The following is a 27,422-nucleotide window of genomic DNA, read 5'->3' on the forward strand; positions in this document are numbered from 1 at the left end:
AGAAGGCAGCTTCATATGTAGGAGGGATGGTGGCTCAGTGGCAGAGCATCTGCTTGGGAAGCAGAAGGTCCCAGGTTCAACCCCTGGCATCTCCAACTAAAAAGGGTCCAGGCAAATAGGTGTGAAAAACCTCAGCTGGAGAGCTGCTGCCAGTTAGGGGAGGGACGGTGGCTCAGTGGCAGAGCATCTGCTTGGGAAGCAGAAGGTCCCAGGTTCAATCCCTGGCATCTCCAAAAAAGAGTCCAGGCAAATAGGTGTGAAAACCTCAGCTGGAGACCCTGGAGAGCCACTGCCAGTCAGGGGAGGGACGGTGGCTCAGTGGTAGAGCATCTGCTTGGTAAGCAGAAAGTCCCAGGTTCAATCCCCGGCATCTCCAACCAAAAAGGGTCCAGGCAAATAGGTGTGAAAAACCTCAGCTTGAAGCCCTGGAGAGCCGCTGCCAGTCTGAGAAGACAATACTGACTTTGATGGACCCAGGAGGGTCTGATTCAGTAGAAGGCAGCTTCATATGCTCAGTGGCACCTAGGCTGCCCCCCCACCCACGAGAGGCTTCCTTTTGTGGCGTTTCCGAGAGAGGTCGAAAGAGCCCAGCGTCCTCCTCCTCCTCCTAACTCCGTGCCGCGTTTTGCGAGCGCCCTCTCTCATCTCCAGCTCAGCCGCTCGCTTCAGTTTTGAAAGCGTCCAAAGGGGCCTGGCAGCTCCTCCCCCTCCTCCTTCTCTCTCTCTCTCTTTTTTTTTTTATGAGGGAGGGAGGGAGGGAGGGAGACAGGAGACAGGCTCCCAATCCGGGTCTCCTCCATTCCAGCCCGGGTTCGGCAGCTGGCCGCGGCGCTGGGTAAAAATGGCAGTGCCGAGCCTCGTGTCGGAGTGAGCAGGACTCGGCGGACCAGAGTCACAAAACTGCCGCCGCCGCCCGGCTTCCCCCCTCTGTGTCTCTCTCTGGAGTCTCGGCTCGGCGGACGGAAGCAGGGGCGGGAGGAGGGGGGGAGGCTCCGCGGGCTCGCTCGTCCCCCTTCTCTGCCTTCCCTTCCTCCCTCCCTCTCCCGCGCCGGGAGCGCCCCGTCCTGCCCCCTCTCCTCCTCCGCCGGCTGCAACCGAGCCGGGCCTCCCTTCCGGGCGCCGCTCGGGCCTGGTGGCCGCGGGAGGGATGAGACGCCGCTGCAGCCGGGAGGCCGCCGCCTGAGCCGGGGAGAGGCCGCGCGGAGAGGAGGAGCGGAGCGGTGAGGCCTTGTGCCGGCCGGCCGGCCAGGCGGGGAGTAGCTGGGGCGAGGCGGGCGGGCGGGGAGGGGGGATCATGGCCGCCCAGGTGGCCCCCGCCGCGGCCGCCGCTGGTTTGGGCGCCGCGGAGCTGAAGAAAGCCGAGCCGCCTCGGGATTGCGCGGCGGAGGAGACCGGCGGCGAGGAGGCGGCGGCGGAGCAGCAGGCGTCGGAAGGCAGCAGCAGCAGCAGCGAGGGTCCCCCGAGCAAGGAGCTGCCGGACGGGGCGGAGAGCAACGGCGAGGCCGAGCCGAAGAGCTCCAACGGCAACGCGGCTGCCAGGCCCGGCGGCGGCGCGCTGAACAATAACCTGCCCGAGCCGCCGGGCGGTGGGAGCAACGGCAGCGACGGGGTGGGCGCGCCTCAGCCGCCTCCTCCTCCTCAGCCGCCCATCCCGGCCGCTCTGGCCCCGCCGGCGTACGGCTTCGGGCAGGCTTACGGCCGGGGCGCGCAGGTGGCCTTCCACCAACATGGCGGACAACAAAGCCCTGGCATGGCAGCGCTGCAGAGCGGGAGCCTCGAGCAGCCCTACCCGGCGGCGCCTCCTCCTCCTCCTCAGAACTCGCACGGCGGCCCCGCGGCGGCGGCGGGAGGAGGCCCCGAGCACGGCTTCGCCAACCACCAGTACAACTCCTACTACCCGCGCGGCGCGGCCTCCTACCCGCCTCAAGCCTACGCCCTCAGCTCGCCTCGCGGGAACGGCCAGGCCGGGCCCAAACCTCCGGCGGCGGCGGCGGCTTTCCAGCAGCAGCAGCGCTTCGGGGCCATGGGGCCTTCGGCGGCAGGAGGAGGAGCGGGAGCGGGCGGAGGCGCCACCCCGCAGCCCACCTCGACCCCCACGCTCAACCAGCTCCTCACCTCGCCCAGCTCGGCCCGAGGCTACCAAGCCTACCCGGGCGCCGACTACGGCGGCGGGCCCCAAGACGGCGGCGGCGGAGCGTCGAGCAAGGCCCCGGCAGCCGCCGACATCGCCTCGCAGTACAGCGGCGCCACCGCCGGGCAGGGCTGGGTGGCGGCCGCGGCCGGAGGAGGAGGCCAACAAAGGAGCCACCACGCGCCCATGAGCCCCGGCAGCAGCGGCGCTGGAGGGGGGCAGCCGCTCGCCAGGAGCCAGCAGGTAAGCACGAGTTTTGGGGGTTTTTTGGGGGGGGGTGTTTTTATTGGGGGGCGCACCTGGGGCAGGTGGGCGGAGGGTGAAGGTCTGCACCCCGCGTGGCGGGGCTTTTGCTCCCTTTCTGCAGGCCCACATCGCCGGGGAGCTGCCATTGTCTCTCTCTCCCTTTCTCGTTCCTCTCTTGTCTTTCTCTAAAATGGCTGCCTCTCTGCCCGTCTCTTCCTTCCTTCCTTCCTAGCCTTTTGTGTCGAAGAGGTTCCCTTCTCCTCTTTTTTCTCCCCCCCTTGTTCTTTCTTCACTGCGATCCTCAAAAGAGATCCTCAAAAGGATCTTGCAGGACAAGGGTTTGCCACTTTGGTTTGGGGGGTGGCAAGGGAAACAGCTCCTTGTTGCTGGGCTGGGGGAGGGAAAAGGAAAGAGGGTGTGCTCAGGCTGCTGTTCCCAGCTCTGCTATGCCCCACTCTTTCCTCTCCCCCCCCCTTTCACAGCTTTTCCACCCCCCCCCCTTCCTTTGTGGGTCACAGTCAGGTCCCCATGGCGCTTTCAGAGGGGAAGGCGGATGACCCTCACTGACATCTTTCCCCTTGCCCAAGCGAGCTGTGGCCATTTTCTGAGCCTGGCCTTTTTTTTTTTTGTTTCCCCTGCTAGCCCCGACGCTTTGAGCATCTGCTGGGAAGCGCTGGTAAACAGTTCAGTGATTGGAGTAGTAAGTGCAGATTGCTTTGGTTTGGGATTTGAATTATGGAGGTAAAATCCTTCTGTCAAAGCCAGGAGACAGTTGGTCTTAGGTTGACATCCTATCTGTGATCTGATTGGCTCCCCATCTCCTGCTCTTGGCCATTTATAATTGCCTCTGATGTAATGGTACAACAATCCTGATGAGCTCATAAACTTTTACACTCTGCTTTTTCTACCAGCCATAACCTAGAGCATCACTGCCACTTTTTTGCTTCTTCTTCTTTTTTTAATTCCACAGCTGAAATTGGCTGTGACCTTGAGGAGGCTCAGCAGAAGCAGATCCCACAGGCAGGCTGCCCTCATTGTATTATGTCTGAAACAAAGAAGGCGATGGCATTTTGTTTTGTACCTTTTTGTATTTTCCCCCCTTTTGCTTGATCCTTATGCAGCCTGGACTAGATTTTGTGGGGCTAAAGCAATACATTTATTGCTTGTTTTTCCTATTACGTGGCTTTCCCAGCGAATCCGTGGATCCATGAGGGTTCATCTGTGTAGTTCAGGACTTCATCTTTTTCAGAAGTTGTCTTAAACACTTAACAAGTTGCAGAATCAAATAATTAATTACAACATTTGTGGCTCCTTCAAGCTATTATGACCCGAGCACCTCATTTTATGGTTTTTTTCACAAGGGGAAAGACTTGTTTTTTTCATTTTTAATGTAGGACTTTGGGTCGCTGTACCAATTTGGGCTCAGGAAGAGAGAGTTTGAGATAGTTGGTATTTGTATGCTGGAAATATAAACACATTAACTAGCATCTTAAGTGTGTTCTGATACATTTGAGAAAATGGCTTTGGATTTTTATACTTTAAAAGGAACTGACGTAATAAGTTGGTTATTGGTTCTTGCAGTGTGGGCTTACTCAAGCAGATATCTAACTGATGGTCATCTGTGATGACTTTATTTCCCTGGTGGGCTTTTACACCTTTTAGGTTTGACGTTGGACTGGTGATGAGGTCTTATGCTATGACTTGTAGGATTTAAAAGTTGCGATTAAAAAAGTTTGACTCCCTTATGTTCTTTACTTAGCGATAACTTCAGCTTCTTCAGCTATTTTTGACTCTTATGCCACCCATATAATCTTTTGAATTTCAAATTTTATAATGTTGAGTAGCTGGCCTTGAACTTAAGCAGGGCTTTAAAATACACTGAAGCGGTATTTTAAAATCTCACCTAATGTCTTAACCTGGGTATTAAGTTGGGAGATTGAACTTTTGAGTTTTTTCACACATTTATGGATCAACGGTGCAAGGTTTTGCATCTGAGCATGTACTGGACAAGGGGGGCTACTGCAAGTATACATGGGTGCAGAGTTTACAGTCACACTTCAGATTTTTAAAAGAGAACATTTGTAGTCTTAAAAAACTGGAACGTTTAAAGAGACCTTTGGTGTTGGCAAGGTATAAACTGCATGGGTGACTTATTCTTACTACATTTCCTTTCTTCCTCTTAGGAGTTGAGGGTGACATACATGTCTACCCCCACTCCTTCTATTCATGCAAACAGCCTTGTGAGGTAGATTAGACCCAAGGATACCTGGTAAATTTCATGGCTAACTGAGAGATTTTGAACCAGTATCCAATATTTTAGGTTTATGTGTATATCTTACAGTACATCAGATACATTCTGGCTCCTCTGTAGTACTTGCAGCCACGATTAGGACTGATTAGAGTTTATAGGGGTATAAGCGCATATAGGGGTAATGCATTAATTTCTGGAATTCAATGGGGAGATAATGATCTACAGTGCATAAATAAAAATGACTGTTGTGCAAGCAATCTACTTAATGTGTGAGTTGACCTCTTCGAGCGAAGATGGGAAGGGAATGGGATATGTACCTCAAGCGCCATCTTTTAAGCTCCTATTGATTCTACCTGGAGTCAACAGTGAGTTTCATGATGCTCTTGTGGTAGAAATTGCCGTGATGTGGCAGCTGGTTTATTACTACCCTGTAGGGTTGTCAAGGCAGAAGGTGAACATAGTTTGCCTGAAACGTGGGGGTGACTTGGGAAAAAAATTCAGCAGTGTAAATTTTGGATTCAGAGCAATGTTCCCTCTAAGCTGCAGAGTCTTGTGAGCAAAAATTCTAGTTTGTGAGCTACTGGCGTTAAAGTTGCGAGCTACTGCATAAATTATTGTGCTCTGGGGTCATCCTTCCTGAGCTAAGACAAAAATGTGTGAGCTGGAGGCTAAAATTCTGTGCGCTAACTCACACTAACTCAGCTTAGAGGGAACACCGATTCAGAGTTGATTTTGGGGGGGACGATTCAAAGGTACGTGTTGGGGGGGAGTGCACAGGATTGAAAGAGTAAAAATAAATTATATTTTGTATTTATATTGCATGGCTCCATGTCCCTTGCTATATCTAATCCAGAGGTCTCTCTAGGTCACCTCTGTAGCTTGAAAAAACCCAACTTTCAACAAGGCTAGATCAGTCTTGCATGGGTAGATGTCACTGAAATACTGTTTCTGTTATCTGTTGTTCAGCATCTCAGGTAGAAAGTTACAATGTATTTAAAGCAGCCAGAAGGACTTTGAAAACATAAACTGTAAAGGTTAAAATAAAATTTAAAAATCGTTATGGAATGGTTGTCTTCATGATATTACATTCCTATGGCTATGAATGGGTCTGTGTGCCTGCTGTTAGGATAGTTACAGACTCTTTCTGCATAATATGGCACTTCTGACCTGGAAACATCAAAGTGAGTAAAGAGAACAGATTTTCTGTCTTGAAGTGTAGAGTGGGAATCTAGAGAGCTCCTGATCAATTCTGAGTGGTTGGCATAAACTCTGAAGATGCTAGAGAAAGCAGGAGAGGTTTTGTAATGTTGATTTGTGGATCTTACAGTCCTTGTATAAAATCTTTTTTTGCATAGTTTTTTTTTTACTCTGGAAGAGGGCAGTTTGATCTTCTGATGCAAGTTATTGGATTTTCATTTAACCATTCTGAGTCTTGCTTAAACATTCATCTTTCAGCAGACACCTAGTTGTGTTCTTGTGAAATATTTTTTTTTAAATTTCAAGTCACCCTGACATGTTAACTAAGAGAAGTTGAGGCTTAACTGAAATAGTAAGTGAAGCATGGAGGTGTTAAAAACACTGGTTTTGAACTAAATTGGTGCTACGTATTTGTTTCTGTGCTGGCAATCAGCTGTGATACCTTGGAATCACAAACTGCGTCCTAAAATATTAGTAGGTTTCTTAAAAAATTCCTTACTTTGATATTGGGTTTTGGCTTGTGCTGGCTGCAGTATTTCCCATCCCCAGCATTATGCAAATAATCTGTTTGGTAGAGTAGAGGTTCTCAAACTTGAAGTAACATTCTGGTTTTGGTGGAAATGCCAAACCATGGTTTGGTACTAGGTGAGCATGACCTCTCTCTTCTTGTTCTTCCCATTGCATGTTCAGAATCAGTGGGCATTATTTATTTATTTGTTTATATGTAGCCTGCCCTTCTGAGACCAGCAAGGCATACGGCGGTACAACAGTACCTTAAAACAGTACATTCAATAGTTATAACAGTAACTAAAAACCCAGTTCAACATAAATTATTACTAGACAATCAGGTAGCAATCAGGTGGTACAAGATGATATATCTGCTCTTGGCTAGACTCCACATATGCGTGGAAGTAGATAGTAAATGACACTAAAGAAAGTGGGTGGGCAGGAGACAAGTTGGGATAGAATAGTGCAGCAAAGGCGGGGTGGGAGAGGCTAGTACAAATAGTGATCTCCACCGCCTCAACCATAGGCTTGATGGAACATATCTGTTTTATAGGTCCTTTGAAACTGTATTAAGTCTCACAGGGCATGGATCTCACTTGGGAGAATATTCCATCAAGCTGGTGCCACAGCTGAAAAAGTTCTGGCTGAGGCTAAGTGGACGTCCCTTGGGTCAGGAATCACCAGAAGATGTTGATTCATAGAGTGTAAGGCTTTTTGAGGGACATTCTGGGAGAAGTCCTGAAGGTATCTTGGTCCCACACCACATATGGCTTTAAAGGTCAGAGCCTTGAACTTATTGTTCAGCATGTACACAGAGGCAAACTACAATATTAAACTGGCAAAAGTATGATTTGTATTATTCATTCATATGTAGATTGCGAGTCATGGTTTGAAGGGAAACATGAATGGTAGTTAGCTAGTAATGACAGTGTATAGTGTGGACTGAATTAGACATATTTGAGGGGGCCTAATCTGGAAACAGAATGGGTCTGCTCTGCCCTGTGTACTACTTGGATGGGAAGCCACCAAGGAAGTACCAGGTTGCTACACAGGGGCAAGCAATGGCAAACCACGTCTATTTGTCTCTTGCCTCGAAAATCCTATGGAGTTGCCATAAATCAGCACCAACTTGATGGCACTTTCCACCACCAGTGAGGGGTGGGGGGAGGAGTGTGCGCAAGATTTGGTCACATAGTGTCTGAGCCCAACCCTCTGTGTATATGAGGTTGGAGTTTGCCCTGTGAGAAATGTAGCCTGCTTTTTGACCTTAAGTTCCTCAAAGAAGCCTTCCCTTCCAGTTCCTCTCATTTTAGCTCCCACTGATGACTGGTTGGGAGGCATGTTAAGGACAAGAGATCTCTAATGTCCTGAAAGCTGAGCCAGGTGTTTTTGTGTTTGAAAGGTTTGGGTTAGTGCATTAAAATGTGTAAATATGGTCTATGCTGGAAAAAAATAAGGGATACCTTTAGCATATACATGTGTGTGTATGTTTCTAGGTTAGGTTTTTATTGCAAATGGAGATAAATATCTAGGTCAGGAAAATTTATCTAAAATGTCTGTGTGCTGGAATTAAAGTTTGGATTCCTGGTATTCTGATTTTAAAAAGGAGATTATTAAAGAACCAGTGTAATGGTGGGTAGTCTGACAAGGGAGGCTCTCTGCAGTAGGGTTGCTGGATACCCCCTGGCAACCAGTGAGAGGTGGGGAATTACTGGGAGCAAAGAGAGGCCCCTTAGGCGAATGACGCAGCAACATCCCTTTGGTGCGTATCAGAAGTTATGTCGTCATGGTGATGCTGTGGTGTTTAGGCAAAAGTTTTGCTAGAAATAATTATTACCATATAATTTTTGCCCAAATATCAGAGCATCCCTGCGTCACCGGTGACTTGATGATGTCACTTCTGGTTTTATGCCGGAAGTGACAACTGCCATGTTGCTAGTGATGCAGGCTTGGGTGTCCTTTTGCTTCTGGTAAGTTCCCCCAACTGTCCAGCTGATTGGTGCTGAGAGAGGGGCCCTGGGGGATCCCCCAGCAGTGGCCTAGCAAGTTAGCAACCCTGCTCTGCAGCGAAGCTCACTAGGAGAGCAATCCTAAGCTCATCTATCCAGAATGTTGCTCCAGTCGGGCTTACTCTCAGGGAAGTATTCTTAGGGTTGCACCATATGTTACCATGCACCACTCTGTCTTGCTTAGACTAACATACCTCACAGATGGTGTTAAGGATAGAATGGATAAGCTAAGATACTTTGGGGAAGGGCTAGATAAATACCAGTAAATGAAATAAGCTGTCAGAGTAACATTTCAAAGGAAGTTACTTTGACTGTGGAGTAAATATTTCGTGTTAGAAGGTCTGCAGTTGGTAATGAAGATAAGAGAAGCCATGTTGGATCAGGCCAATGGCCCATCCAGTCCAACACTCTGTCACACAGTGGCAAAAATTTTTATATATATACACACACTGTGGCTAATAGCCACTGATGGACCTCTGCTCCATATTTTTATCTAAACCCCTCTTGAAGGTGGCTAATGAAGATATTATCTTTTAAAAACTTAGCCTGCTATTCCGCCTGGGACAAGTGACAAAAGTACTGTGTAGAGGTCAGTCTATCCATGATGACCTACCTTAAATGTGTAATGTATTTATCTGTGTGTATCTAGCATATATTGATAAATATGTGGAATGCTGAGTTTGACATACTCAGAATCCTTCAGCCCTTTGCCTTTTTAGCATGTTTTCTTCTATCTATTTCACTGAGTTCAACAAACAAAAATACAAGTATCACAGGTATGTCTCAGCAGCTATGAGAATCAGGCACTCCTGTTTTGTTTTTAAATTTTTTCTGTCTGGCTTTTTTGATATTCACTTAAGTCTGCAGGTGCCATGTTACTCACCCTGAATTAAAGCGCTCTGTAAGGTAAGGAAGGTAAGGAAGTCTCAGTTACTGGCTTGAAGGTGCTGAATTTTCCACAGGGAATGGCTGAGCATCTCTCTTTTTGGCTTTTTACATACGGTTGTATTAATACTAATGATAATATGCCAAGGCTTTTAATTGAGTTATCCTATGGAGTCAGTGGCACTGTAACTTTATGAACCATTTCTGGTCAGAATTTCTTGCCAATTTTCTGAACTTATCAACCTCTTTCTCTGTCGGTTCATCTTCCCCCCTTTTTATGTGTAATGTTCAGTGTTATGGTGAAACAGTTCATTCACAAATAGTGCTTTGTAGGGAGAGATCTCCCTGATATCAGAAGCTTTTATATATAGTGGATAAAAGGAGGAAAAGCCCTCTTTAATGTTTAAAGATACTTCTTTTCAAATTAGGCTGACTTTAGAGGAAAAGCTGTAGCTTTAGCACACCATCCTCATGCTGAAGACGCCTCATTCTAAAATGTGGGATTTAGAGATCTTTTGGCTGTGAGGTTGCTAATAAGCAAAAATCTAAGGCGTGAGTTTCCTGCCCCTTTTCACTCCTAAAACGTGTATTATTTTTACTAAAGGATATTAAACTTAGCAATGCTGTACTTCTGGATGCTTGGCAAAGCATGTTCGTTCAGATAGACAATGACTAATGCAGGCTTAACGTTCTTGAACTTCTAACCTTGGTTCCGTTTTGGGGCTCACCAGTGCTGCCTCTTGTCCGCAGTGTTGCACATACCATGCACAATTACCTTTCACCAGAGTCTGCTTTAAACTCTTGTCTTGAGCCACGGTTAGTATTGACACTAGTGCAAATACTATGCCGTACACACTATGTCTGATGTGGAAAATATAAGGAAGGGGAATTCTTGTGCAGGTGGAGGGGTGCCTAGTACGATTAGGAAACTTTGCATCTATTCTGATACAATATATTTTCCTAGCAGGTGCTCAATCTGGTGGGACTGAGATGGGGCTGCGAGTTTTTCTGTTTAAAACGAATAGCAGATAGTTTATAACGGGTGGCCAACGGTAGCTCTCCAGATGTTTTTTTTGCCTACAACTCCCATCAGCCTCAGCCATTGGCCATGCTGGCTGGGGCTGATGGGAGTTGTAGTCAAAAAACATCCGAAGAGCTACCGTTGGCCACCCCTGGTTTATAAGATTTATGTGACAAAACCAGCTTCTAAATAGTTGCTGAACCATAATCATTGTTTTCCTGAGAATAGGTAGGGAATTCCTTACAAACGGGATGAGAATGACAAAGACAGACTATATACCATTGGTTAGGATAGAAAGGTAAGATAGTTTTCTTTTTCTCCTTTTAAAATCTGCATTGGAAACAGTAGCGGCTGAGGTAACATGACGTTTACATAGACCAAAAACTTCTTGGCCTAAGAATTAAACTCATCAGCCCATTTCGCTAACATAGTAACCGACTCATTCATGATGCAATTGTACGAGTTGTCTCCCAGAATTGGGTAGATGTGAAAAGAAAGTGACCTTTTAAATTCCTTGAAGATAGATCCAGGTAGGTAGCCATATTAGTCTGAAGCTGTAGAACAAAGTTTGAATCTAGCGGCACCTTTTAAGGCGAACAAAGTTTTATTCCTAGTATAAGTCTCTGTGTGCATACACACTTCCAAGATGGTGTGCATGCATCCTCATACCTCGAATAAAATTTTGTTGGCCTTAAAGGTGCCACTGGACTCTGACTTTGTTTTAAATTTCTTGTTTGTTCATGAGTGCTGGGCAGCAGTAAAGATTGCAGATTTATGCCCCGCCCTTTATACCCCTTATATTGTTGGCAGATTTAGCTGCTGTATTCTCTCTCCCTGGTTTTCCAGATATAAAGTTGAAAAGTGTATGCATTCTATCAGATAAAGTTCAGTCATCATATTAGTTAGTTAGTTAGTTTATGATTCTCTGCTAGGGAGGCTCATTTTGAATTACCTGTGGGGTTTTTTTTTTTTAAAAAAAACACCTTGTGTACTACTTAAATGGAAACTGGAGACCCCAAGGTTTAGTGAAGTGTTGGTTTGAATTTATACAATAATTTAAGAACAGGAACTTAAGTCTTTGGTTTCTAGTCTGTCTGTACCTTAATTTACAAGGTCATTCCTCCAACTCTCTAATGCAGCAGTTGCTTCTGTCTTTGTTTGCTGTGTGTTTAAAGAAATAGTATCCAAACTTGCCTTGTGAGGCAAGCTAAGGGAAGAATAGGCACCAACAAGAATGGAACAGGAAGAACTGCTTCTTTTAGGATTAATGCATTGCTTGTTACAGAACAGTGTGGTGATCTGCACATGTGATATAATTAGGTATGGTTTGGGGAGGGTTTCATATTTCTCTACGCACCTGGAGTCCTGGACTTGCAGGTCTTGGCATTGCTCAGCAGTTTAGCAATGTAACTTTGGCAAACAGCTTTGCTTCTAGAGGAACCAAAATGCTTCTGACTTTTCTAGAAATATAAATGGTACAACATAATAATGTAAAAATCTGACCCCCAGAATGAGCTTATGTATACTCATCTTCTTCCTTGGATATGTCATCTTCTCATCTTCATGTGAGGCTATTTCTCATACAAGGAACTTAGTCCAGTACACACAATGAAACAACTTTTTTGGAAATTTGAGTTCTTTGGTCTGATTCTTAGAAAATGTTCACTAAAATTCAAAAGTATGGAAAATTACCCAAGTTTGCTCAATTTGTTAATTTTAATAATAATAATAATAATAATAATAATAATAATAATAACAACAACAACTTTATTTTTATATCCCGCCCTCCCCCGCCGAGGCGGGCTCAGGGCGGCTAACAGACATGGAGATCCCATGATTCATATAAAACAACGTAAACAATTTTAAATATATCAATTGCATAATAAATTATTTAGAATAGATAAAATGTATAAAATGGGTGCTAAAATACTGTAATCATAATATCCACAAGATGGCTAGATGTCCACACGTCAGATTAATCGGGTTCTATCTCGAAAGCAAGCTGGAAAAGAAATGTTTTGCAAGCCCTGCGGAATTGGTTCAGGTCCCGCAGGGCTTGCACCATCTCTGGAAGGTGGTTCCACCAACGAGGGGCCATCACTGAGAAGGCCTGCTCCCTAGTAGCCTTCAACCTAGCATCTCTTGGCCCAGGGATTGTTAGTAAGTTCTGAGAGCTAGATCTCAGTGCTCTCTGGGGCACATATGGGGAGAGGCGGTCCCTTCGGTAGGCAGGTCCTCGGCCATAATTTTACTATTCTGTCATTGTACCATTTTACATTCTAAACCACTGCCTACCAGATAATTTTACTTCACTGTCATTGGTTCTTAAATCTGTACCATGTTGCATTCTGGGCCACTGCCTACCAGCTCTGTGTGGCTCTGCTCAGCTATGGATGGCTTTGCTCACTGTGCTGGATTCCTCGCCTGATGAAGTATGCTTAAGAGCACACGAAAGCTTACGTTCTAAATAAAATCGGTTGGTCTTAAAGGTGAAGCTTGACTCCTGCTTTGTTCAACCAATCATTCTAAGTTAGTGATCTTCAGTACTGTGTAACATCTTCACATTTCTTCAGTACTGTGCAACATCTTCACAAAATAATTGTTAAACCTAACTAAGTCCAAAAGTTGTTTGCTAGTCACTTGTGGAAGCTTGATGCTATTCTGAGCCAATCTGCTGCCTTTGGTTCTGTTCAGTCACAGTTCCAAGCATGGCTTGGAATTGATTGAACTAGCCTTGTATTTTTCTTCTTGCTAGTTCTTAGCAAACCATAGTTTTACTGTTACATCCAAATCAGGCATGCTATGATTTGCCTTCAGACTCAGACTGGAAATATCAGTCATGGCATGATTTTTGGTTTGTAGTTGGGGCCCAAGGGGGAGTCGAGAGTAAGTAAGAGGGAGAAGGGAGCTCTTAGATTTGAGGCTCGCTTCAGGTGATTCTACTTGGTGTTCCCATGCTGAACTTGGTTGATTCCTGCTTTTTAGTGTTAATGCTTCTTTGAATGACACGGGCACCAAATGAAGCGGTACCTCAACTCATTTCGTCTTGCTTGGTTCCCCCCCCCCCCCAGCTGTGTTTCTTCTTGATTGTGATTATATTATTTACAAGTGATAGTATTTATCCATGATACTTGTGGTGGTAGGGAAATTCTTCTCCTCATTGTTGCTGTTGCCCAGCCCCCAGCTGCTGCCACTGCCCTCTGACTCCCTCATCGTTGAGGTGGTGGTGGCGGCAGCGAGAACTGCTGTTCCTCATCTCCCCACATGACTCTCCGGTTGCTGGGTCGTGGTGAGCAGCAAGGACTTGCACGTTCTTCCCACACAATTCCTTTGGTTACGTTCGGCAAGGGGGGGGGGCTTGCTGGCTTGGAGGCGGGCAGTAAGGACTCCTTCCCTCTCCTAATTCCCTCCTTAAGGCTCAGTGGATAGACAAGCTTGCTGGCTTAGCAGGGAGCCTAAGAGATTTGCAGGGGAAGAATCCCATCTCCACCCCCCCTTTGCTGAGCCTGGTGAGGCTCCAGGCCCCACCACTCACTTTAAGCCCAGCAGTGATGGTGCCTGGGAGCCTCTCTGAGCCCAGAGCAGCTCCTGGTATCCTCCAAGGCCAGGCCTGGAGCTCTGCCATGGCAACTGAGCCCAGAACCTATGCTGGCATCTGCTATGGCCACTGCCAAATGAATGATAATTTGGGTGCAGTTTAAGCCTCAGAGTTTTTCTACTTTTCAGATTTTTCTGCAAACTAAGCCCGCAGATAAATTTGTTTAGCATCAGTATCCACAAATGGGAGCCACATGTACCTATTAGGTATATAGATTTCATTTATACTCTGCTGTTCTCCCAAATGGGAACCTGAAGTGGTTTACTGCATTCTCCGGTCTTTCATTTTATCTTCAGAACCACCATATGAGGTAGGTTGAGTGTGTGATTATCCCAAGGTTACCCACTGGGTAACTTGGGTCTCCCATATCCTAATTTGACATTAACCACTATACCAGTGCAGGGACTTATAATTTACTACATTTATATATTTATTAACTATTTATATCTTGCCTTTTATCCTGACTCAAGGTTCCTAAACCTTTACTTTGTACCAGTTGCCTCTTTTAAGGAACTTTGAACATTGACTCTCTTAAGAGGTACACGGATTGCAAGGAATGAACAATTAAGTCAAGAGTACATTCTGTAGGGCTACTAAGAAGTGGAACCCTAGCTTGAAAAAATATAGAAAGTGCTTCAGACTTTCCATACACTGAAAGCAGACTTAGGACGGAATGGCTCTGAAACCATATGACTAAAACTGTCAAGAGAGAAGACTGATTTATAATGAATTTCCCATTTGCACACTTATTTCTTAAAGTAGCATGCATATTAATTGCTAGATATTGTCAAATAGCAAAGATCTACAATTAAGTAGAGATGTTATACTCCCTAGGAAAGGTATACTTTCTTGAATCAGTATTTTACCTCCCCAAAAGATACATTGCTTAAGTATTCTTTCTGATTTGTCAGGCTACATTGGCAATTTAGAAATTGCGCAACATTTTTATTGCAAAATGTGGATTTCTGTTGAATCTCTTCACCCATACACACTGAATAAAACTGCTTACTCAAGGAAGTGAAGCTTTCTGCTGAGTCAGACCATTTATCTACCAAGTTCAGTATTGTCTGTTCTGGCTGGCAGCAGTTCTCCAGGGTCCAGATAAAGAGGTCTTTCACATCACCTTGCTACTTAATCTTCGTAACTGGAGATGCCAAGGATTGAAACTTAGACTTTCTGCATGCAAAACGGGTGCTCTGCCTCTGAGACATGACCCCAGCAATTTGGACAGGAAATATCCTAAATATTGATGATTGGGGAAATTTGCAGAGTCAAGGCAGAGTTTATGAAACAAAAAAGGAGATCACAGGCTTGGTAGAGTATCTTGGGGAGGAGCTGAGAGCTGGATTAGAGTGCTTGGTCCCAATATCCAACCTGTAGTAGTAACACATGATGTGCCAGATTTATAATATCTGATCTGAAAAAGAATTGTTTACTTCTGATTAAGTGGAAGAAGTATGTCTTGCAATCTGTTGTAGAATACAGCATAAAATACAGTTTTTTGAAGTGTTTAGTCTTAGGGTGGGCGGTAACTTAATTGTATTTTAATCTGCCTTTGTCTTGATTGTATTTTATCGAAATCATGGTTGTCCCATGTCTGTGAGCCGCCCTGAGCCTGCCTTTGGTGGGGGAGGGCGGGATATAAAAATAAGTTAACTTTACTTTACTTACTTTACTAATGTGTGTTTTTGTAGACACTTGCCTGCTTTGAGGAGCTTAGAAGATGCTTCCTAATCAGCAGTGATAGGGATTTTCTGGAAAAATCTGAATTGGAAAATTTTCTGGATAACTCCCCAATTTAAATAAATAATTTAAATAATGTTAATGATTTAAATAATATTAGCATAAGAAGTCAAGTACACTATACAAGCTTGGGCTATTTACAAGCACTGGGGTTTGTCCATGTTCATATCTCATTTTTAGACAATTTAACATGATTTATTTGCTGCACAACAGTCCGGCAAACGCAGATAAACAGATTATATTTATATGTATGAGGTGGGAATTTTTCCACAGAAGAATAAAGCATTGGAAAGTAGTTCAGGAAATTTTCCACCCTGCATCACTGCTGGCCAATCCATGTAGTAGTATGCGGAAGCCTTTCAGTCTGAAAAGCAGAGAGCCCCTGAGTTAGAAACACACACGAAGCTCCTGTTTGATGAACCCTCTGCTATCTTCACTTGTCAGAGTTGCATGGTGAAAAAGTCCCAGCCATTTGCTCTGTGGTGTCCATATGAACATATGAAGCTGCCTTATACTGAATCAGACCCTCGGTCCATCAAAGTCAGTACTGTCTACTCAGACTGGCAGCGGCTCTCCAGGGTCTCAAGCTGAGGATTTTCACGCCTACTTGCCCGGACCCTTTTTAGTTGGAGATGCCGGGGATTGAACCTGGGACCTTCTGCTTCCCAAGCAGATGCTCTACCACTGAGCCACCATCCCTCCCTAAAATCAGTCTAGTCTACTCAGACTGGCAGCGGCTCTCCAGCGTCTCAAGCTGAGGTTTTTCACACTTATTTGCCTGGACCCTTTTAGTTGGAGATGCCGGGGATTGAACCTGGGACCTTCTGCTTCCCAAGCAGATGCTCTACCACTGAGCCACCGTCCCTTCCCTAATATCTTCATACTTATTTTGTGTACTAGTACATGAATGATGGTTGAATTTTAGTTCACATGACTGAGACTGTGTACTCTGAATGGCTTTAAAAGGAAAATGGGTGTTTATTAACTTGGTGTAAATGATTAAACATGAATATCAAGTTTAGCAGTGGTCTGTTAAAAGACCTACCTTTTCCTAGAGCAGGAACTTATCCAGTAATAGGGCCTTACTTGCTAATGGCAGTGCTTTTGAAACGGTTAATATGGCAGATATTTCCATCAGCCTCCTTGGTGTTGCCTAGATGGTGGTATGTGATATACCGGTAGTTTTGGGGTCTCGCTTTACCATGTTAAACAATTGTCCATTGTAGCATGTGCCATATTTGACCAGTGTCTGACTTCATAGCTAGCCCATGAGGCCACTGCTAAAAAGTCAGGGAGCGAGTCTCATGTATGACCACCAAGATGACAATGTAACTGCAGCCCTGGTCCAAATCCTTATTTCTTCTGAGCCAGTGCATCTCGATCAATGAAGTGTGGTGTTCTAAACTCTCAAGCCCTACTCCAGTGAAAGTGGAGTGATTTTGATAGGATGCTTTCTCTCCACAGGTGTGTTCATTAATGCCCAAGCTGATATCATTGGCAGTGTCGTAATAAGACCATTGAGATCACGTCTCCTCTGACGGGGCCAGGAAGTATCCATTGGTTACTGCAAGCAGTGATTTTTGTTCTGCCAATTCCGTTACTGTTTTTCAGCACTTAGTCCTTAGGTCACATTTGGCTTAAAAGGAGGTTTCAGTTGAAAGATGTGTCTAAACTTGCAATTGCTGGATTGCATTATCTGAGCTCTGTGGAAAGGGTGAGGGCTTTTGGCTGTTTTGTAGTCCAGTGCTTTGGTACACGTGGCTAGAGCATCAAAATGCAACCTGATTTATTTATTAAAAAAACCCACTGACATAACTTTCTGTAAGTTGATTTGCTGTGTATAGCCAGTCCTGAATCTTTTTTTGGGGGGTGGGGGTGGGGGGTGGGATGTGGGATAGAAACTCAAAGATAAATTTCCAAACTCTGGACATGTGCTCCTTGAAAAGAACAATGGCATATATCCAACCATGCAGTTCCTCCAGTGGACGACTGTTTGCAGAAGAGCAGGGGGCAGCAAGTTCTGCTAATTCCCTTGCAAACCTCGTTTTTGAACCATATGTTGTTGCTGATAGTCCACTAACCTCCAGGAACAAAAATTTAGAGGCCTGATGGCCTATAGCAGCTAGGGAAAGTGGGAGAGAGCTGCTTCACAAAGTCCTCAGATGGCTGGCTGGATATACATCAGTGGACATGAAATGTTATCTTGAACTATTGCATTCCTCCAGATTTCTTTCTTTTATTCTCGGTTAAATAGTCCATGAAGTGTGATTTTTTTTCCAACCTGTCCAGTCAATAGAAATATTGAGTAACAACAATACATGTCAAACGCAGATCAAAAACCTCAGAAGATTCATGTAATAAGAGGTTAATAAATGGCAAAATTACATATTGAGTTTATATATATAAAACATACCTGCGGGACTGCCTCTTTCCATATGAGCCCTGAAGACTGCTGCGATTGGCCAACCAACACACCTTCTGGTCATCCCAAGGGACATCCAGCTTGCCTCAACTCGGGCCGGGGCTTTTTCAGCCCTGGCCCCGGCCTGGTGGAATCAACTCCCTGTGGAGATCCGGGCCCTACCAGATTTGCTTCCGTTTTGTAGAGCTTGTAAGACAGAGCTGTTTCGCCAGGCCTTCGGTTGAGGCAAGCAGACATCCTCTCATTCTACTGTCTATACCATCTATTGCTCTCCCCCACAATGGGCTAAAAAACTATAACGAGCCGAAATACTATGTTCTCATCTGAAATATATGCCTTTCCACCTGTGTATATTTTTTTGAATTGTTTTATTTGTATATTATTAAGTTATTGTTGTATTTTAACTGTTTTACTATGACTGTGATCCGCCCTGAGCCTGCATGGGAAAGGGCAGAATTTAAATTGACCGAATAAATAAAAATATAAAAATTGTGTTACACACACACACACACACACACACACACACACACACACACATATATATATATATATATATATATATATATATATATATATATATATATATATATATATATATATATATATATATATTTGAGTTACACACACACAAACATAATTGAGTTACATATATCTATATTTCATATCCACTTCAGAACTGCTTATGGTGGCAATTGAGAAATATATGAATTAGAGGCCTTGGTTTAAATTTGCAGAATAGGCCTGAAGTCACTGGGGGAGGTCTTTGGCTCTTGCTCATCTCCTGCTTTCTATCCTATAATATGGGAAATAGACATATCTTGTATGGCTGTTGCACAGAATGTTGAATTAATATATGTGAAGCACTTAAATATTAAAGATGACTATCTACAAAATTATGGCAAAAGCTTTCTGGCACAGCACACCCACCATGAGAAGTTGCCGTCTACTGACTGTGTCTGCTGTCCTGTAAAAATTTTGTTGATAGATACCATTTACTGTGACTGCAGATCAGTGGGAGAGCTATCCTTTAAGACTTGCCAACCCTGTAAAAGTAAAATTGGCCATGCCTGATAGTGTTATGGCTTCTTGCTATACTTGTTCTTAAATCACTGAAAGGTTTTGTTACATATATTGTTCCTCCTCTCCCTCTGGCATGGGCATATGAATCTCAGTATCTGCTAATCTGCATCTAGAATCTCCTTTTTTGCTTGTTTCCTCTCTAACTTGTTGAACAACTCCTGGCATTGCTAACATTGCTTTTATAAGCAGTCCATCTGAACTAATATGTAGTTGGCTGGTGTAAACAGCTGGGCACCGACTAGCTCCTGCTATACTGTGCCATTTCCAAAGCACACAGAAAATTTCCCCTGAAATTTTTCTAGTCCTTAGTGTTATTGCAAGACTCTGTTTTGTGTGGGGCTTTCCAAGAGTAGCATACATTGGGTTGTGCGCGTCCATCTTCCAAAAGGGCTATTGGTGTAGCCTGATTTTGACTGAGCTGGATGGCAACCTGACTATCATAGGCCAATTGTGAGTTGCCACTAGTAGCTAGGTAACATGCAGATTGTAGGACTTGTGCTAGTATGGATGACATAACCTTGTGAGGCACATTTGACACCAACAAATACTAAGCAGGATATGTGATTTTCAAGTATTGTTTAAAACATTGGTATATGAAGACGAGAGAACAGTTGTTACTAGGAGATGGAGAAAGACTAGTAGCTGTTGTTGCCTCTGAGCTGCCCGGTACGCTAGCCCCTTGCTCTGTTCCATATAATGGAAGCAAGGAGCCTTAAGGTGGTTTGCGTGCTGTAGAGGAAGCTCCAATCGCTGTTGTTCTCCTTGGCTTCCACACATCTTTCTCCCAACTGGTAGTTTTCTGAATTTCCCTCATGGACTGGTCTCACCTATGAAGCATTTTGTTTGTTTACTATTCTACACTTCTACTAAGAGAGATACATTAGAAGCAAACAACCAGTGATAAAAGGTAAATGCAGTCATTTTCCCTACATTAGCTCTTCTGCTGGCTCCCTGAACTTTGAGGGCCTTTTTCTGTCTACACATTCCATGCAGATTACTACAGTAAGGGTGTTAGCATTGGCCAAACCCTGCTAGCTCCAACCCTTTTCTGCTTCTCTCATAGGGTCCCTCTCAATCTTTGTATTGGTTATTTGGTCTGCCTGAAATATTCCCACCTCGCTTCTCAAAGACTTCAGCATCCATACTGTGACAACCTCTCTGTCTTGTGGTCTCTCCCTGACCACCTTTTTGGACGTCTCTTTACCTATTAGCACTGGAAGCATAATCTGATCTTCTCTAGGAATTTATTGACTGACCTCTCTGCTGTAGATCTTCTGTCTTATCAGATTGCAGACACTCCGCCCTCTTGTTTGCATCCTCTCATCAACATTTTTGCCCCAGGAAATAGGTGCAAGTCAGCCATAACTTTCCATTTTTAAATTCATGCTTTTTTAGCCACTTTCTTAACTAAGAAACATGACTGACATCCTGATGCAAAGTCACTCTCCAAATAATCGATGCTTCTCTGTTACTTAAAAATGATGTACTAAGCCCCCCTTTGTCTTTTCCTTTCAGTAATTTCAGTTTCATTACCAGCAGTTTCTCTGCTTCCTTTCCTGACCCAAGGGATTTGAGGGGCTTATTTTGGTATGTGAGGGTTTTGAAGTTCTGGAAGTGTTGTGAATCCATTGTTTGTATAGGCATGTATAGCTTTCAGAATTTTGGGTTTGAGATAAGTGAACTTCCATATTACTGCTAAGTTCATTACTTAAGTTGCTGAGGCAGCAAAAGTAGATTGACCTGATGTTGTCTTGTGTTGAGTTTCTTCCTTAAACAGCTGGTTGGAATTCAACTGTAACTGTTTGAAAGATCTTCTGTTAGTCTCTTCTGTACTGGTGGGTATTCAGTCATCCCAGACTTGTTCATTGTAAGTCTTCAGCTGGAGAAGAAAGTGCCAAAGAAGTCTGCATATTCTATGAACAGACTCCTTGAACTGGGTTAGGGTATAAGGTGGGCCTTGTATTTTATCACATTGGTATTGTATACTTGCATTTTTGAAACAAAAACAACATTGTTGTGGAACACACATCACTGTGGGGATTGACTGATGTTAAAGATTAATTGTAACCAGGGCTTTTTTTGAGCAGGAACGCACCGGAACACAGTTCCGGCTGGCTTGCTGTCAGGGGGTGTGGCCTAATAGGCAAATGAGTTCCTTATGGACTTTTTCTACAAAAAAAGCCCCGATTGTAACTATTGTGGTATATAGAATTATATACTTCCACTAGAGAATAATGATTTGTTCAGGCAAATACTCTGGTATGGTGTTACTTTTGATACTAACTTCTGCAATAGTTTACCATCAAATGGAGGCATCTGTTGTGATCTGTTTTCTTTAGAAGCTTCTGTTAGCCACGAAGAAAAGTCTTTCTGTACAAGTGTTTAGTCCATTAGATTAACGAAGACCACTCTTTAAAAATCAGATGACTTAAAAGTAATTGGGTAGCCATTTAAAAACAAAACACATAATATATTCTAACTTAACAAAAACCATTTGTGGAGATTGCCATCTTGGAAAAGGTATTAATCTTTTCCTGTCCAGAAGGAATGAATGGTTCAACAGTATCAAAACAGGGAGTACTTTTTCTTCAGACCAATAATTTTATTCTTATGCAGATTTAATTGGTTTGTTTAAAACTTTTACAGATAAGATTTTTTTTTGTTACGTTGTAGACTGTATGGTACTTTACAGAAAGACCCGTAGCCCTGTTCAATATTGGAACATCTTGGGATCCTGTGAACCCCTGCATAAGCACATGAAGCTGCCTTATACTGAATAACACCCTTGATCTGTCAGAGTCCTTATTGTCTTCTCAGACTGGCAGCAGCTTTCCTGGGATGTGAAAAAAGCAGAGATTGAGCCTGGGACCTTCTGTGGGCAAAAGCTGAGGCTCTCTCACTGAGCACTGGGGCGTCTCCTGTTCAGTAGTTAATTGCACAGCTTTGTTAGTTCTCCTTTGCAGAGGCAGCCAGCGACAAACCACCTTTGAACATCTCTTGATGGCAAAAAACGACCACCTCTGCTGCTTGCTGCTGTCACTGCTGCTTTTAGAATATGAGGTGGTAGGTGGTGGTTGAGGTGTATACCTTTTAGATAGCCTTTAGTTTTGAATAACACCTTTCCATATGTCATAAATCCTGTATGGATGTGGCTTTACATAATAAATTTGCAGAGCTGTGTCTGGTGTGGCTTACTTCAGGTAAAAAGGCCACATGTTCATGTTCGGGCAGCATTACATCACATTATTGTTGCATTTTTGTGTGTAATGTTTTGCAGAATATCTTCAAAAAGGTTGGTCACTGCCCCTAAGATGGGGTGAAGAAAAGTGAAAGGAAATAGGGGGATGAACATGGGCACCTCCCTGCTGATCTGTTCGGCTAATAGAGGTGCTTTTCTCTGGCAGAGGGAGCTTTCTCTCAACACAAGAGGCTGCTTGTACCAGAGGAGAACTCCTTTCTCTGGATGTTGGATCCTGCGGATCTAACTAGGTAAAGACTAAATGTGTAAGCAGTATGAGAGGACAAGGCAATTTCCTGGCGTAAAAGGCATCCACAGAGATCTCCTGTGATCTTTACAAGACTTTTGGTGATTGCTTTCTGTATCTAAAGTGTGTCTATATGACAGTATATGAAAGATTTACTGGCTAGTGTTTTCATTGCTACCTCATTGTGAATCAAAAACCTTGCCAGTCATGTGGCACAGACTGTTTCCAGCTGCTGAACTTAGTTTGCATATTTATGACTTGGGATCAATGTAATTGACAAGTGGTGCTGGGCAAGGCATGGGAGCTTCTCAGCTGTGCTGCTTTCAAGACATGTCCATGCATTACTAGGTACAATAACTGAGAAGACTTTTTAAATGTGCAGAGGGCAGAGCTCCCTTTTCTTTGCCGAACAGCTATGCACATAAAAACTACCCAAATGATGTATATTCAAAGATTTTCGCTTGTGATGATTCAGAGAGCCTGTTGGTGGGCTTTGCGACACAGCAAGGTGTCTGGTTACTCTTTTCATATGAGCAGTTCCTTCTGTGCTCAACAAGATAATTTTGAACCTGGGGAGCTTCAAAAGGTAGTGTTTGATGTAGGGCAAAGAGCTTTTGTTATTTAAAAAAAAAATCCCTGCACCTGTTGTAAGCAACAAACTGCTTCTTGAGAGTGTTCCTGGAATGAGGAATGTGGTTAAAGCCCAATGGATGTATAACAGAAGTGCCTCCAGTGTTGACGTTTAAACCTGAACATAATCTGAGCATAGCAATGCTAAGCTGGTGAAATAGTTTGATGGGGAGACCCTTGGAGAGAGCTGAACTTTGAGCTTCTAATGTGTATACCATTGATGCCAGCACAATGCTAGTAATATTTTTTCTAGGCGTGGGCACAAATCAAAGCATGAACTGAGATTTGTGCTAAAAATGACCAGTATGTGAATGCTTATAATTGGTTATAAATTGGTTAGGTAAATGGTGCTGTGCATGAAGTAAAAAAGAGATGGCTTGTTTTTTTGGGCAGTTCATCTGTGTCATCGGTGGGAGATCCTCCTTGCGCACTTTGACTTGCCCAGCATAATGTCATACGAAAGGGTTGATATCACACTGGGCACATCGCTGGGGGGCGGGGATGTTCTGTCACTTGGGAAAAACTCTGTGGTTATCATAGAGTTTTCCCCCAGATGATAGAGCCTCCCCCCCCCCCCCAGCAATGTGCTTAGTGTGGTAACCACTTCTGTGTGATGTTACCGCACCAGGCACATTGCAGTGCGCCCATGCTTTCTAGCCCTCTTGGGAGGGCCATTCCATGCCTTCCTGAACTGAATGAACCAACGAACCACAAATTATTTGGGAAATTAAAAAACACAAAATGAACCAAACCACCAAGTCAGGTAATCCAATGAGCCATGAAATCAACCATTATTTTTGAGTTCTGTGCACATACCTAATTCTTTCCCATGTATTTCTGTAAGATCTGGATTATCTTACCCAGTGTAGTGTGCATAGTGGTTAGCGTGTTGGTGTAGTGGCTAAGTGCACGGACTCTTACCTGGGAGAACCAGGGTTTGATTCCCCACTCCTCCACGTGCACCTGCTGATATGACCTTGAGGCAGTTACAAGTTCTCATAGAGCTGTTTTCTCAAGAGCAATTTCTGTCAGAGCTTTCTCAGCTCCACCTACCTCACAGGGTGTCTGTTGTGGGGAGGGGAAGGGAAAGGAGATTGTAAGCCCCTCTGAGACTCCTTCAGGTAGTGAAGAGCGGAGTAATCTCTACTTCTTCTTGGGTGACTTAGGTTCAGATCCCCACTCTGCCCTGGAAGCTTGCTGAGTGACCTTGGGTCTAGTCATCCACTCAGCCTAACCTACTTCTGGGGGTTGTTGAGAGAGTAAAATAAAGGCGTAAGAATGAAGTAAGTTGCTGGGATCCCCATTTGCAAGAAAGATGAGGTATAAACAAAGACAGTTTCACCCAGATAGTTTAACAAAAAAAATATTGATGAGTTTCATGAAAATTTATTCCTGTCAGCTTTTACTTTGGTAAGTTGTATGTATAGAAGATTAACCTTGGGGTGGGATTAAGTTTTGGTATCTTTCTATTGTGAATATTGTGGGTTGGGTTTGGACTGTCTTTCCATCACTGTAGTGAAACTCTTGTGCTTCCCATTTTAGCTCACTGACCTCCATGAAATGCTGCTTCTGAGGGACAGGCGACTGTGTCAAATGACATGAGAAATGTTTGTAACTGGAAGAGAAATGTGTAAATTGCCACTTTATTCTAGATCTAACCTAAGGAACTGGCAGTTAATGAGCATGCTAAAAGCATGCATGGTAAACAAGGACATAGAAACAAGTGAGATTTGTGGTTTTTGGTTTCTTATTGTTCCATTATTTTGAAGAATAGTGCCTTTTGTTCTTGCATGAGGGCCAGGCTGTGGGGGAGTTATCTAGAAGAAGATATTGGATTTATATCCCGCCCTCCACTCCGAAGAGTCTCAGAGCGGCTCACGATCTCCTTTACCTTCCTCCCCCCCCAACAGACACCCTGTGAGGTGGGTGGGGCTGGAGAGGGCTCTCACAGCAGCTGCCCTTTCAAGGACCACCTCTGCCAGAGCTCTGGCTGACCCAAGGCCATGCCAGCAGGTGCAAGTGGAGGAGTGGGGAATCAAACCTGGTTCTCCCAGATAAGTGTCCGCGCACTTAACCACTACACCAAACTGGCTCTCCAACATGTGCAGAGTCCAAACAGCCATATTGAAATGCTCCTGCATTATGAGTCTGGAAGAGATTGGGATGGTTTATGTCTCCTTTTGGACGAGTGAATTGTAGTACCTTCTATAAAGAAAAAGAGATAGAAACCCTTGAAATAATTATTATTAAAAGCAAGTAGGTAGCAAGCAGCTTTAGAAGTGAAATCACTCTTTGTATCAATATTTATAGTCTGGCAGAGTGGATCTAAAAAGTCCCCCCCCCCGGGGGAGGAGGGAAGCTAAAATAATATAGTGCTTTTTGTATATGGAGATGATAACCACCCCTTTTTGAATGGGAATCTAATTTCTCCTTCCATTTGTCTCTGATCCCATCTGGGTTCAGCTGTGAGGAGTTGATGGAGGCTGCATCTGTGCATTTGCCAAACTGCATTAAATCTGTAGGGTACTTTTCTAGGGTTTTATTTGTTGGTGAGAGCTTTCATCTTTTTGGTGGCTTTTGGGTCCCAGGGGTTCAGTGATCTCTGTCCTCTTGAACAAGCGTGAGTACTGGCAGACTCCGTTTAGAAAAAAGCTGCCCTTAACAGCTGCTGTTTCTCCTCCCCTGAATTGCATGGGAAACGCCTTCGCTGTCTTTGTACAGCAGCCCAGCCATCAGACAATAGTTTTCGGTTTTCAAGGCCGCATGGAGAGTCACATGGGTGCCTGTTTTTGCTGTTTGCTGTTGGGGTCCTTACCCATCTGTTCTCTCGGCTTTCTGGGTTATCCGGCACAGGTCCAAGTCCTTGTAGGCAGCCAGCTCTCCTAGTCAGAGATTACATTCATTAACCTTCCTGGCAGGGGTGGTGTGGCTTTGCTTTTTATGCAGATTAGCCATGTGCTTCAAGGCTTGGAGGAAAAAGATATTTCCTGTGTTTAGCTCTCAGTAGGGTGGTTCCTGGCTTTTACTGTACAGGGGGCTGTAGGGTTGGAGCCTATGAACTGATCGCATACCAGGGAAGGGATTACAGTGCGCTGCCCCCCTTCCCATTCCACCTCCATTGCTACGTCACCACAACACAACCACTCATGCTCTCATAGTGTTGGTGTCATTCATTCAGTGCCAAGATTGCTTTAAAAAATTCCCTTGGCCCCGGTTCAAACAGGAGTACAGCTGGGATGTGTTAGATTTTAGGCAGTCTGCCCTCAATTTGAGATGAGTTATAAATAGCTGCGCTGACTTCCTTAACTAGCACACTCTGAGGTAAAATGCAGGTTAATTACTGTGGGAATCAATTAGGGCTTCTCTCTGTTAAAGAGCCAGCAAAGGTTCTTTTAATTTTTTTTTTTTTAAAAATTGTTATAAATCAGATGACAAAACTGGCCAGGAATAAATTCTTCCAAGATCGCTGAGGCTTTTGTTTGCTATGTGGTGAAGCGATTTGGTTCTGTTTTTTAACTTACATGGCACAGCCGTTTGCAGATGCTTCAGAATCCTCGTTCTGCTCCCTTTTACAGTTAAATGTAGGATGTAATGTAAACTCTGGCAATATTAAGTGCTTTATATTACCTTCTCTTTGCTTTTGTTCTTGATCTGTCAGAGCAAGCTTTGTTGTCCAGGAAAAATATGGTGTTGGAAGCTTCCCTAGAGCTTCTCTATCAATACTGGCCAAATTGCTGGTAATTTAAAGGCTAAAATGCACTTGCAGTACTGCCAGGCAGCCCCAGAAAACCCTTATTAATAACAAATGATGGAGGGGTGTGTGCTTTTTAACTTGGAGGTTGCAGGTTTTTCTGGGACTGAAAGGTGACCTGCGCAACATTTGGATACTAGAATTTCTCTCTAACGATGCCACCGATAATCTGTATTTAAGATTTAAAAAAAAAAAAAAAACACTCAGGTGAATGACTCCCTCCACCCCCATAAACTTGTGAGTCTTAACACCGATTGGTTGATTTAAAGACAGATTTCCAGAGGCTGCTTTAGTGTGTTTGATGTTCATTCTGATTGGCCCGAAGGATTACATGGAGGAGTTCATGTTCTTTAGCCCACGCTTGTTTAGAGACACCAAATGGCTTTGAGAGAACTATGCCTCCAGCCTTGCTCAGTTCACTGCATTTGTCTGAGACATATGCTGCCCATGGTAGGGATAACACTGC

At 44.2% G+C, this 27,422-nt stretch overlaps 1 protein-coding gene across 1 annotated transcript in view; it reads left to right on the forward strand.

The window, feature by feature from the left end:
- The first annotated feature begins 1,294 nt into the window (after positions 1–1,294).
- ARID1A (AT-rich interaction domain 1A) overlaps positions 1,295–27,422 on the forward strand; it is a 104,416-nt gene continuing 78,288 nt past the window's right edge. The window contains 1 exon segment of the mRNA XM_060258372.1: positions 1,295–2,374. Coding sequence (XP_060114355.1) covers positions 1,295–2,374 — 1,080 coding nt within the window.

The sequence above is a fragment of the Heteronotia binoei genome, chromosome 17, assembly GCF_032191835.1.
Source record: "Heteronotia binoei isolate CCM8104 ecotype False Entrance Well chromosome 17, APGP_CSIRO_Hbin_v1, whole genome shotgun sequence".
Taxonomy (NCBI): domain Eukaryota; kingdom Metazoa; phylum Chordata; class Lepidosauria; order Squamata; family Gekkonidae; genus Heteronotia; species Heteronotia binoei.